We start from the raw sequence: 13,291 nt of genomic DNA, 5'->3' as shown, positions 1-13,291 counted from the left end.
TTTGTCTTCATCAAGTGAAATGCATGCTCAATTGGATTCAGGTCAGGGGATTGACTTGACCATTGCATAACATTCCACTTTTTAGCCTTAAAAAACTCTTTGGTTGCTTTTGCAGTATGCTTCGGGTCATTGTCCATCTGCACTGTGAAGCGCCGTCCAATGAGTTCTGAAGTATTTGACTGAATATGAGCATATAATATTGCCCGAAACACTTCAGAATTCATTCTGCTGCTTTTGTCAGCAGTCACATCATCAATAAATACAAGGGAACCAGTTCCATTGGCAGCCATACATGCCCACGCCATGACACTACCACCACCATGCTTCACTGATGAGGTGGTATGTTTTGGATCATAAGCAGTTCCTTTCCTTCTCTTCTCTTCCCATCACTCTGGTACAAGTTGATCTTTGTCTCATCTGTCCATAGGATGTTGTTCCAGAACTGTAATGGCTTTTTTAGATGTTGTTTGGCAAACTCTAATCTGCTCTTCCTGTTTTTGTGGCTCACTAATGGTTTGCATCTTGTGGTGAACCCTCTATATTCACTCTTGTGAAGTCTTCTCTTGATTGTTGACTTTGACATATATACATCTACCTCCTGGAGAGTGTTCTTGATTTGGCCAACTGTTGTGAAGGGGTTTTTCTTCACCAGGGAAATAATTATTTTGTCATCCACCACAGTTGTTTTACGTGGTCTTCCGGGTCTTTTGGTGTTGCTGAGCTCTCCGGTGCGTTCTTTCTTTTTAAGAATGTTCCAAACAGTTGATTTGGCCACACCTAATGTTTTTGCTATCTCTCTGATGGGTTTGTTTTGATTTTTCAGCCTAATGATGGCTTGCTTCACTGATAGTGACAGCTCTTTGGATCTCATATTGAGAGTTGATAGCAACTGATTCCAAATGCAAATGTCACACCTAGAATCAACTCCAGACCTTTTACCTGCTTAATTGATAATGAAATAACAAGGGAATAGCTCACACCTGTCCATGAAATAGCTTTTGAGTTGATAGTCCCATTACTTTTGGTCCCTTAAAAAGTGGGAGACACATATTGAAACTGATGTAATTCCTACACCGTTCACCCGATTTGGATGTAATTACCCTCAAATTAAATCTGAAAGTCTGCAGTTAAAGCATATCTTGTTTGTTTCATTTCAAAACCATTGTGGTGGAGAATAGAGGCCAAAATCTGAAAAATTCTGTCAATATCCCAATATTTATGGACCTGACTGTATGTGCAATAGAAAATACATTGTCCAGCTCTGAATCAAGCCAAGCCAACATTTTCACTGCATTCCAAAGTCCATATATTTTACTGTATTTAGCTACAATATATATATATATCTATATATATATATATATATATATGGGCTGGGAGCTATCACTATGCTTGAGACTGCATTACTTTGATAAGTATTGATATACCACTCAATATTTTTGACATGCAGTTTGATGCCATTTTTTCTATGATTAAATAAATGGATTAACTTTTGCTACAAGGCTGGTGTGCTGGTCTATCTTGCCTGTTTCTATGGATACAGTTAAGTGTTTTTTGTATGGAGATCTATTGACCCTGCACCCAATTGTTGACTAAATTGTGTGCGATTTTTCCATGAATTGTTTTATATATATATATATATATATATATATTGTTATATATATATATATATATATATATATATATATATATATATTATAGTATGTTCAAGATTTATAAAGGCATTGTCATTTAATTGCAGTGGTTCCAGCAAGGGAACAGGCAACCATGCAAGACATTATTTAAACCTATTATGTAATAAATCTTGTAATATTAAAAACATATTTATTACCAATTACCATTGCAAACACACTAAAAGACAGGCGCAATGCAACCATTAAATACACCACTCAAAAAAATGTTACCAATAAGATAAGCATTAAAAACTCAGATTTCACTATAAAACTGCTTGGATTGCACATCTACAGTACTAGGACTTAAAACATTGCAAAGTTTTGAAACAAAGTTGTAAAAGGAGTTTATCAAGAGAGCAAAGAAGTAAACAGAGATTGGAATTTCAGACACTGACAGCAGCCCCGCCCCTTGCCCTGTCTCATAACAAAGACCTGCAGCAGAGGAGAGTTCCCTACAGAGAGGCTGAACCTGAAGCTCTGAACACCACCAGCAGCAGCAGCAGCATGTTCCCAGCAGGCTCCCACTCTCTCCCTCTCTGTGGACTTGCACTTCTGGCAGTCTTACTCCAGTCTGTGTTTTTTGCAGTCACATATGTTTACTTCACAAATGAAATCAAACAGGTACAGTATGTGCCTTTTCTTACAATCCTTGTTGTTTCCTAACAGCTGGCAGTGACTGTGCTCTGTTTCACAGATTGCATCTCCTTGTCTATAAAGCAGTCCACATATTGTAGTTTGTGCCACAAGGAAAGCATTCTGCCCTGTCTACACTTTTACTTCTCTTTTTGGTGGGTGGGGGCAATACATCAAGTTTGCATGTTTTATGCACTCTTTTCCTTTCCGTGTGTTCCCTTTTCTTTCTCCTTGGTTTTGGCATTGCACAATATTTATCAGTACATGCATATATTATTATGCAGTATGCATAAGAAATACTGGAAGAAACAAATGTTAGTACAATTTTGTCAGAGTGTGCTGTTTGGATAGCCAAAGTACAACTGCAGTCTCTGATAATTAAGAACAGCCTCACATTTCCATCATAATACTAATGGATTTGAAGAATTGCCCCTGGAAATACAGTATATCCAGTGCCCATTTCCACCTCTCGTTCTGTTGCTGGGTGTAAGTGTCGTTTGTTTTTTTTCTGCTTTAATGAAATAAAGAATGTTGATGGCAATTTGCCCATCCAGTCTACCCCTTGAGCAGTATTATAGTGTGGTAATGATGCATACTTGCCTGCTCTCCTGGAATGTTTGGCAGACACCTTTTATTTCATGGTGTCCTACCAGGCCGTTAGCAGAGTAGACCACCTTCACTTTCCTCTGTCGTGAAGGTCTTTCATGACGCAATTCAATAAGCATCACATACATTATCAGAGCTCGACCAGCCGCCGTGTGATGATGCGGATCTCATTGTTGTATAATGGCACAAATTGCACGTATGATAATTATTATTATTATTATTAATAATAAGCTTTACTTATGGAGCGCCACATGTGGTCCACAGTGCTGTACAGAGGGCAAATGACAAGACAGTACATGGTAACACAGCACAATACAAAAGTTATACAATTAACAAATAACACTACAACTCTCAATATAGCTACTGAGGCCGGTGGGGCAAAGGGGAATATTCGTTAAAGCTGAAACCTGAAACACTTGTCTCTTGGACCTCATCCACAAGCTCTCCAAGAGGGAAGATCCAAAAAAGTAGGTGATTATTCAATGATGCTTTGGTCCTAAAAATTAAGAATGCACAATGTTATTGTGCAGCTTGGGGCAAGGCATACTGAGAGTATTATGCCTGATTAAGACCCTATGGAGCCATGATCCTTCCTCACTGTCTACCCCATCGGTGTCACCACTGTCTGTCTGCCCCTCCCCTTTAGACAATAAGCTCTCATCCCTGTCTGTCCTATCTTCTTTAGAAAGTAAGCTCTCAGTGCCCTCTTCCCTCATGTGCTTCTCCTTCCCCTACTTACACTATAGTCTACTCCTAAATCCTCACAACGGCACCTAACACTTAGAGGTCAATCCTATTAACCGTGATGATCCTGCTGGTGCAAGTCATTGGGGCAGTGGTAGCACTTTACGGCAGCCTGGATTCACTGAATTTTGCATGCAGCCCCATAGGGATCCAAGTAAAATTCAGCAAATTCGAGCTTGGAGCAGGCCGTGAAGAGTGCGAGGTGTCGGTCCGTTGCCGGTGTTTTAACACCATTGCAACGGCAAAATCGCACCCTTCGCACTTAATAGGATTGACTCATTGGTTGCTAACGCCCTGCTGCTTATTTGAATGTTGTGATCACTAATGCAGTATTGTTGATAAACCATGTCCTTACCCTGCATTGTTTTGTACTGTAAGACACTGTAGTTCTTGTTCGCTCATTCATTTATGTACTGTGTAAGGTGCTGCGGTACCCTTGTGGTGCCATATAAATAAAGGATAATAATAATGGGGCCCTAGGCAACATGCTGTTAGAGGCTCATAGCTACCTTCCATTTGTCAAATAAGAACACATTAAAATGTATTAGTGCACTTGGGCTCTAGGCAGGAGCCTAGGTTGTGTAATGGATAATCTGGGTCAATGATAGTAGATCACCCCCAAATGCATCCACATTGAATAACATAATACAATACAGTGATTGCATGGTCAAAAACATTGTCTTTTTATTATTACAAGTAAATTGCTACAATGATAGAGAAACAATTAGAAGATTAAACTTCACAAATACTGCTGTAATATAAATTACATACATAATTATTTTTTCTATTTCCATGCAATTAATACACAATTAATATTATTGCACATCCATGTACCTATGTTCCACACAACACCAAGTTGTGCCACACATGCCCCCTCACCAGTCTGTGCTCTACATGCACCTCTTCACTAGCAGACACCTACTGGACATATGCCCCACTTGCACCCTTCTCACAATTCTGAACCCCACATGCCCCTTTTTCACCTTCTTGTGCCTCACATGTCTTCCTCTTCACCTGCGGTCTTGGTACCATGTGACTGGAGTAGTTACATGACATAATGATGTCATGATGACATCAGAAGCTCCTTAGTGGTAAGGGGAGCTAGCTGATACCATTTCAGTGGAGCGCAGGGACATGACAGAAAGCTTGAAATTTCTTGGGGATCTGTGTCACAGCATTCCCTGCCTGCTCTAGCTCTTGTTGAAAGCAGTGTAATGGTCTATATTTGCATAGAATGTACAGTCAACCTACCCAACAGATAGGTGTCACTTAAAATAAAATTAGTAGTGCTAGGCACTCTGCAAGCCACACGTACGTGCCATGGGACAGTGATAGTGTCACCCCCAGGGCCCTGCACCCTGTGCGACAGCACCGCCCACACACCCCTAGTGACGGCCCTGGTGTAAGGTTCCAATGGAATCTCACGCTGAATTAAATGTGTGTGGAATACATGGCACATTATATTATAATGCATATATTGTTGTTACGAATTATACGGGATGCAATCGGGAAGCCGGCTGACATTTTACCGACAGCCGGCTTCCCGACTGTCATCCCGGCAAGGGTGAAATGCCCGGCGTCTTGATGTAGTGTATATGCCCAGCGTCATATCCCGACGGGAGAGCAGCGTCCGGCATCCAGATCAAAGGGATGGCGAGCTTCGCAAGCGGACAGCCGCGGGGGGGGGGGTTAGATTTAGGCTTCCAGGGGGAGTTAGGGTTAGGCACTTAGAGGGGGGATTAGGGTTAGGCACTTGGGGGGGAGGTTAGGGTTAGGCACCCCTAAGGGAGAGTTAGGGTTAGGGGGGTAGGTTAGGTTAGTTAATACTTACCTAGGGACAATCGGGATTTCCAGCGCTGTCGGGCTGCCACTGCCGGGATCTGTGCCAGTGTCGGGCTGTCACTGCCGGGAATCGAACGATTCCCTGTCAGTATGTATCAACCTCGCTTGCCTTTTTCTACAGACTGAAAAAACGCCAGTCAGGCCTATGCTGTTTGTAGACAGAACCATATCTAGGAGCAAGCAACTGGGAAAACTTTTTGCCCATCTGGCTCATAACCTCTCCTCCTGTTCTGTAGCCCAACCAATTACCTTGGTTATATTCTGCCACTTTCTAAGTAACCCTGTATATCTTATTTCCCATGCAAGCCCCATGAAATGTATTGCCCTGTGAGTACATACAAAAAATGATACATAAACAGAGGTCCAAGAGTTTTGTTACTGCTTACTATAAATCGAAACTTACAGTAAATGTTTTTCTTTGTCCAGTCTCCAGTGCTTAATCCTGGGAGTGTCTGAATCTCATCCTGTTTTTTTCGAAAACTGAAACAGAAAGTAACCTCACTCCGATCAGGACAATACACTGCACCTTTTGTTTACTTACTTCAAACTTAAGTCTCTATAAAGATACAATTGTGTAATTTAGGGCTCCCATAAAAGTTTTATGAAATATAAGGAAACAGATAAAACAAGTCAGGGTGCCAAGAGCAGGGATCAATTTCAGAGCAGTTTCAAAAATGAAGAAAAAAAATGGTTCTGTAATTTTCTTATTATATACATTCTAGTATCGCATGTTATTCTATGCCTCCAACATAATGTGCTTCACTTAGTAGACAATTGTCTGCCTTTCCTTTAGCCACTGACAGTATTTCTCTTCAATGGACAATGGGGTTATTAACTAATAAAGTACAATAATGTAGTAATCTGTAGAAATAAGAAATTTGCCTTAATAAAGGTAATTTTACAAACGGTGCAATGTGCAATGCTTTCATGTTGCACAAGGGCTGTTATTCATCCACCTAGCGCATTTCAAGGTGGACCACCACTTTGCTGTCTTTGGACCTGTAAAATTAATTTCTGGATAAACTGGAAACAATACATGGAGGGATGAGTGACAACGTCAACACAAGGTGCAGCCTATGTCCACTTTATGACCACTCCCATCATTATTTAAACTTTTATGGTTTTCACGGAAAATACTGCTTAGCATTGTCTATAGCATTGTTCACCTCAATATGCACTAATTACCTAGAAGTACAATTGGAAAGGTACATTGGCCTCTGTAACTGTGTCCCCCACATCTCATTGAAGTAAACTTGGCTAGCCAAACATAACAACCAATCTTGTTATCGCATATTAGTGCAAAAGTAAGCTCACGTATAAGCCATCTATCACCCGATCCACCCAACTCTACTCATGAGACATTGGAGAGGTTTACATGCCACAGACCCCACCATCATGGTCTACAAATTCATGCACTTCCTTGTACAAATGGATGTATTTCTGTAAAAGTAAGAAAAAAGGGTGAGTGAGCGCGCTGTCACAAAGCAGCTGGTAATAAAGGGATAGTCAGTCCCTATAAAAAAAACGACATATATATATATATATATATATATACATACACAAGAACCAGCGCTAAATAAGGTGGACGGTGTGATAAAAAACACTATGATTTATTTAAAAAGCATCAATATATAAATGTCTCAAGACAAACGTTATAAAAAGTTCATATTAGAACCAAAATAAATATCTGCTTCTGTATAGTTAGACACAGGCCCGCCAAGAGCCGTGGCGGGCCCCAGTAATAGGGGGGGTGGCCTAATAGCGGGAGGCGTGGCCACGCCCCCTTGCTGATAGAAAAAAAAAAGATTTGCAGCGCGGGGGGCGCCCTGAGCCCCCTCACCCCGGCGCAAAGCCAGGGGGGGCGCGATCAGTGTGATCACTCCCCCCCACAGGCATAGGAGACTGCTGTGGCTGCTCCTCAGCAGCCACGAGCAGTCTCCAACTGCAGCCAGCACACGCTGGGCTGCTGTGAGGGGGGGGGCAGCGCCGGAACCGGGCCCTCGCCGGGCCCCTCAGAAAACCCGGGCCCAGGTAATCTGTACCTACTTCCCCCCCTCTCGGCGCCCCTGGATAGACAGCTGGACCTAGGACAACCTCCAATACGTCCCAAACAGATAAAGTGATTTCTGAAGGCAACACTTATTTACCATGAAGTGGTGTAGCAGTCACCAACACAGTCCTTAGCATCCTAGACGCCACACTTTGTAGGCTGTGAAATAGATCCACATGGAAGGTTCCAGTATTTGCCAAAGGGTCCCAGGAGGAGTATAACAAAGTCCAAATGATAGTCCAGCAGTTGTACAGGGGTGCAGAGAAGGTCTCAACGCGTTTCACTGGGTAAATGTGACCACCCAGCTGTGAAGGCATATCCTTCTGCATCTAAATCTGAATCACCTCCTATGTTCTGCAGTGATATATGAAACTGAAATGATTTTGGAAGCTATACTGATTTTTGTTCTGTAAGTCCGTCTGCTCCTGATAAACCCCATTGCAAACAGTATGAGAATACGCCTGTCTGCACTGTCATTTACTCCTAATTTGCCTAGTTATTCAGTACATCAGGGTCCAGTCTTCAACCTGAGCAACACCGGGTAAATCAAATGTCTGACATCTCTTGTAAATGCACAATAGAGTGTCGTGAATGGATATCTGACCACAGAACGCAGATACTATTTAGTATGTCTTGTCCATTGTTTGTTTTTTCAAACAATACTTTATATTGGATTCAACTTTTAAATTGTGTTAAGGTGCCCATCCATTAGGCGATGCGGGGACGACTGCACAATTACGACGCCGTCGTCTCCAGCGGGGTGAAGTCTGGAGAGGTCTTCCTCCCGGGTCCTCGGCGGTGACGGTCAGCAGTCCTCGGCGGTGATGGGCAGCATTCCTCGGCGGTGATGGGCAGCATTCCTCGGCGGTGACGGGCAGAGTCAGCAGGGCACTGGTCTCCGGCAGGCTGCAGGACCCCCCCTCTCAGCGGCTCCCAGCAGCGGACATTCCATGGCAGCAGAGTCCCTCTAGACAGGTGAGTGACCGCGCTCCCTCTCTTGGCACTCTGCTTTATGGTGGCGGGTTCATCCCCAAACATGGCAACCTGACAGCGGTCGTCAGGTTGACCATCATGTTCGGGCGATGATAGATGTTAAAATTGACCAGCGGGCGCGCGCATCACTGGTCGTTTTTAACCTTTTAATGCCCGATTTGCGGGCGATTACCAAGCGATGAAGCGATAACGACTGTCGTTATCGCTCCATCGCTAGGTTTAATCGCCTAGTGGATGGGCAGCATTAGTTATAAGGGCTTGTCAGTAGCAGATGTAAGGTGCCATTTATGAAACATGGTGCTTAGAAAACCAGGTGCTATATCCCATAACAAGCAATTCAGTTCTTTTTTTCTAGTACAACACTGGAATAAAAGGTTTATAGATGTTATGTGTTAAATACTTTAAATACTTTTTTTTCAATCTTTTTTATAAACATTCCCCATAGTATTGTATACATTGCCTAGTCTTGCGCTTAAATCACGATTACCATATTGAAATCCAGACAAACTTGAATGTTACATGTTTAATGGTAGACTTGCAGCTCAGGTAAAGCTTTCATGCTGCACCAAAAGTGATGAAAATGCAGCAATATGATCTGGGTATGCCAGGCAGAGCCGTAACTAGACTTTTTGGTGCCCTGCGCCAGAAAGAGCATTGGCGCCCCCCTCATTTTTCAAAGGGACATAATGCACCCAAAAAAGGAGAATGGCCTCATGAGGAAGGGCCAGGGAAGAGATAGGGGAGGCCAGGAGATGCTGGGGATGAAATAAGAGGAAGCTACAAGCAAGAATGATAATAAACAGAGATTTGACAGGCCCAAACAGCGCCCCCTGACCTGTGGTGCCCTGTGCGATGGCACCGGCCGCACTACCCTAGCTACGGCCCTGATGCCAGGTGTCCTATAGCAAAAGTATTGCTGGCCAACCAAAGTTGACCTATGTAAAGAAGCTTCTGATAATATTCACAAGCACATGATGATAATAGAGACAAAGTCCAATGCCGTTATTAAGTTGGCAGTTAGGAAAGTATTTATTGTTGGGGAGATACTGTTCTGTGTACAGCAGTAATCTAATTCATTCAAGGACACAGCAATCAGCCAATTGTTTTCCTGATAATGCTGACACAGAGAACATTAACTTCCATTCAGAATCATAGTAAATGTAATGACCATATTAAAGATCTCAACTTCTATATTTATATTTGTGACAATATTCCATTATGGGATCATTGATCCTTTATGTGGGCATGAAAATATGATCCGAATCATTAACCAGCTTAAACCTGGACTTGATTATTGATTCCATGTAATTAGTTTAGTTATTGATCAGATCATTTTGAGATATGTTGGTAAATAACTAAATATATATTCAAGGGATAACTGATGTGTGTTGCCAGTTTGGACAGTGATCCTTTTGCTCTTAGGCTGGGAAGAAGGAATGTTACATCTATGGCGTGTGCCAGTGTTTGGTGAGCTTGCATGTGGTGTCCATGACTTCATGTTCACACTGAGCAAATTTTCTTGCAACACATCAATGGATTTTTCTGTTTTTGGTTGTATCAGGAAAGCCAGTTATACTAAGGGCATACAGTATATACAGTAGGGGTGAGCGGGTTCGGATTTCTGAAATCCGAACCCCCCCGAGCCCCCCCGATCCGAGTCCGATCCGAGTCAGGCTCGACTTTTCCCGCCTGACTCGGATCTGAAATCGAGGCAAAACGTCATCATCCCGCCTTCCGAGTCTCGCGGGTTTTGGATCCTATATAAGGTACCCGCGTCGGCGCCATTTTCTCACTCGGCTGTGGACAGTGAAGAGGGAGGGTGGGAGTTAGGGCTGTGTAGTGTAGTGTAGTGTAGTGCTGCTGTTGTCCACTACTTCAAAGTCCATAGGGGCTGGCTGTGTTGTGCTGTGCTGCTGTTGTTAATAGGGGCTGTGTCCACTACTTCAAAGTCCATAGGGCTGGCTGGACTGTGTTGTGCAGTCAGTTCTCCATAGGGGCTGTGTCCACTCCAAAGTCCTGTGCAGTGTCCCAGTCCTAAAGGGGTGCTGTAGTGTTGTCCAGGGGGTGCTCTGTCCATCAGGGGTGCTCCCCCCAAGTGCTAAAAAAATAATATATTTTCTGTGTTTGTGAATTGTGTGCGCAGTAGCCGCACGTGCATCAACAAAGTAGTGCCAAGCGTGCGCCTGTGTCATAAGTAAAGGGCCGGCTGGCTTGACCGTTAAAGGGTGCTGTAACCCCCGAAAGTACACTCCAGTCCAAACCAAAAAAAAATTATTTTCTGTGTTTGTGAATTGTGTGCGCAGTAGCCGCACGTGCATCAACAAAGTAGTGCCAAGCGTGCGCCTGTGTCATAAGTAAAGGGCCGGCTGGCTTGACCGTTAAGGGTGCTGTAACCCCCGAAAGTACACTCCAGTCCAAACCTAAAAAAAAATTATTTTCTGTGTTTGTGAATTGTGTGCGCAGTAGCCGCACGTGCATCAACAAAGTAGTGCCAAGCGTGCGCCTGTGTCATAAGTAAAGGGCCGGCTGGCTTGACCGTTAAGGGTGCTGTAACCCCCGAAAGTACACTCCAGTCCAAACCTAAAAAAAAATTATTTTCTGTGTTTGTGAATTGTGTGCGCAGTAGCCGCACGTGCATCAACAAAGTAGTGCCAAGCGTGCGCCTGTGTCATAAGTAAAGGGCCGGCTGGCTTGACCGTTAAAGGGTGCTGTAACCCCCGAAAGTACACTCCAGTCCAAACCAAAAAAAAATTATTTTCTGTGTTTGTGAATTGTGTGCGCAGTAGCCGCACGTGCATCAACAAAGTAGTGCCAAGCGTGCGCCTGTGTCATAAGTAAAGGGCCGGCTGGCTTGACCGTTAAAGGGTGCTGTAACCCCCGAAAGTACACTCCAGTCCAAACCAAAAAAAAATTATTTTCTGTGTTTGTGAATTGTGTGCGCAGTAGCCGCACGTGCATCAACAAAGTAGTGCCAAGCGTGCGCCTGTGTCATAAGTAAAGGGCCGGCTGGCTTGACCGTTAAGGGTGCTGTAACCCCCGAAAGTACACTCCAGTCCAAACCTAAAAAAAAATTATTTTCTGTGTTTGTGAATTGTGTGCGCAGTAGCCGCACGTGCATCAACAAAGTAGTGCCAAGCGTGCGCCTGTGTCATAAGTAAAGGGCCGGCTGGCTTGACCGTTAAGGGTGCTGTAACCCCCGAAAGTACACTCCAGTCCAAACCAAAAAAAAAATTATTTTCTGTGTTTGTGAATTGTGTGCGCAGTAGCCGCACGTGCATCAACAAAGTAGTGCCAAGCGTGCGCCTGTGTCATAAGTAAAGGGCCGGCTGGCTTGACCGTTAAGGGTGCTGTAACCCCCGAAAGTACACTCCAGTCCAAACCTAAAAAAAAATTATTTTCTGTGTTTGTGAATTGTGTGCGCAGTAGCCGCACGTGCATCAACAAAGTAGTGCCAAGCGTGCGCCTGTGTCATAAGTAAAGGGCCGGCTGGCTTGACCGTTAAAGGGTGCTGTAACCCCCGAAAGTACACTCCAGTCCAAACCAAAAAAAAATTATTTTCTGTGTTTGTGAATTGTGTGCGCAGTAGCCGCACGTGCATCAACAAAGTAGTGCCAAGCGTGCGCCTGTGTCATAAGTAAAGGGCCGGCTGGCTTGACCGTTAAAGGGTGCTGTAACCCCCGAAAGTACACTCCAGTCCAAACCAAAAAAAAATTATTTTCTGTGTTTGTGAATTGTGTGCGCAGTAGCCGCACGTGCATCAACAAAGTAGTGCCAAGCGTGCGCCTGTGTCATAAGTAAAGGGCCGGCTGGCTTGACCGTTAAGGGTGCTGTAACCCCCGAAAGTACACTCCAGTCCAAACCTAAAAAAAAATTATTTTCTGTGTTTGTGAATTGTGTGCGCAGTAGCCGCACGTGCATCAACAAAGTAGTGCCAAGCGTGCGCCTGTGTCATAAGTAAAGGGCCGGCTGGCTTGACCGTTAAGGGTGCTGTAACCCCCGAAAGTACACTCCAGTCCAAACCTAAAAAAAAATTATTTTCTGTGTTTGTGAATTGTGTGCGCAGTAGCCGCACGTGCATCAACAAAGTAGTGCCAAGCGTGCGCCTGTGTCATAAGTAAAGGGCCGGCTGGCTTGACCGTTAAAGGGTGCTGTAACCCCCGAAAGTACACTCCAGTCCAAACCAAAAAAAAATTATTTTCTGTGTTTGTGAATTGTGTGCGCAGTAGCCGCACGTGCATCAACAAAGTAGTGCCAAGCGTGCGCCTGTGTCATAAGTAAAGGGCCGGCTGGCTTGACCGTTAAGGGTGCTGTAACCCCCGAAAGTACACTCCAGTCCAAACCAAAAAAAAAATTATTTTCTGTGTTTGTGAATTGTGTGCGCAGTAGCTGCACGTGCATCAACAAAGTAGTGCCAAGAGTGCGCCTGTGTCATAAGTAAAGGGCCGGCTGGCTTGACCGTTAAAGGGTGCTGTAACCCACAAAGTACACTCCAGTCCAAACCAAAAAAAAAATTATTTTCTGGGTTTAGCCGCACGTATATATCAAATCGATATAACATAAATGGAGGACCAAACTTTCTCCGATAAAAATAAAATAGAGAAAGATCAAGAACCACTTCCTCCTAGTGCTGAAGCTGCTGCCACTAGTCATGACATAGACGATAACATGCCATCAACGTCGTCTGCCAAGGCCGATGCCCAATGTCATAGTAGAGGGCACATACAATCCCAAATGGCAAAGTTCAGGAAAATGA

At 43.8% G+C, this 13,291-nt stretch overlaps 1 protein-coding gene across 2 annotated transcripts in view; it reads left to right on the top strand.

Moving 5' to 3' along the window:
• Positions 1-2,108: 2,108 nt before the first annotated feature.
• TNFSF10 (TNF superfamily member 10) overlaps positions 2,109-13,291 on the top strand; it is a 79,017-nt gene continuing 67,834 nt past the window's right edge. For both annotated transcript variants that reach the window (XM_088452332.1, XM_088452333.1), the window contains exon 1: positions 2,109-2,291. In XM_088452332.1, the coding sequence (XP_088308458.1) occupies positions 2,175-2,291 (117 nt within the window). In that variant the 5' untranslated portion in view covers positions 2,109-2,174. The remainder of the gene's footprint in view (positions 2,292-13,291) is intronic.

This window comes from Taudactylus pleione, unplaced genomic scaffold, assembly GCF_031769625.1.
Source record: "Taudactylus pleione unplaced genomic scaffold, aTauple2 ptg000037l, whole genome shotgun sequence".
Classification (NCBI taxonomy): Eukaryota; Metazoa; Chordata; class Amphibia; order Anura; family Myobatrachidae; genus Taudactylus; species Taudactylus pleione.
Note: the sequence above shows the minus strand (reverse complement) of the source record. Positions and strands in the feature narration are given on the sequence as shown.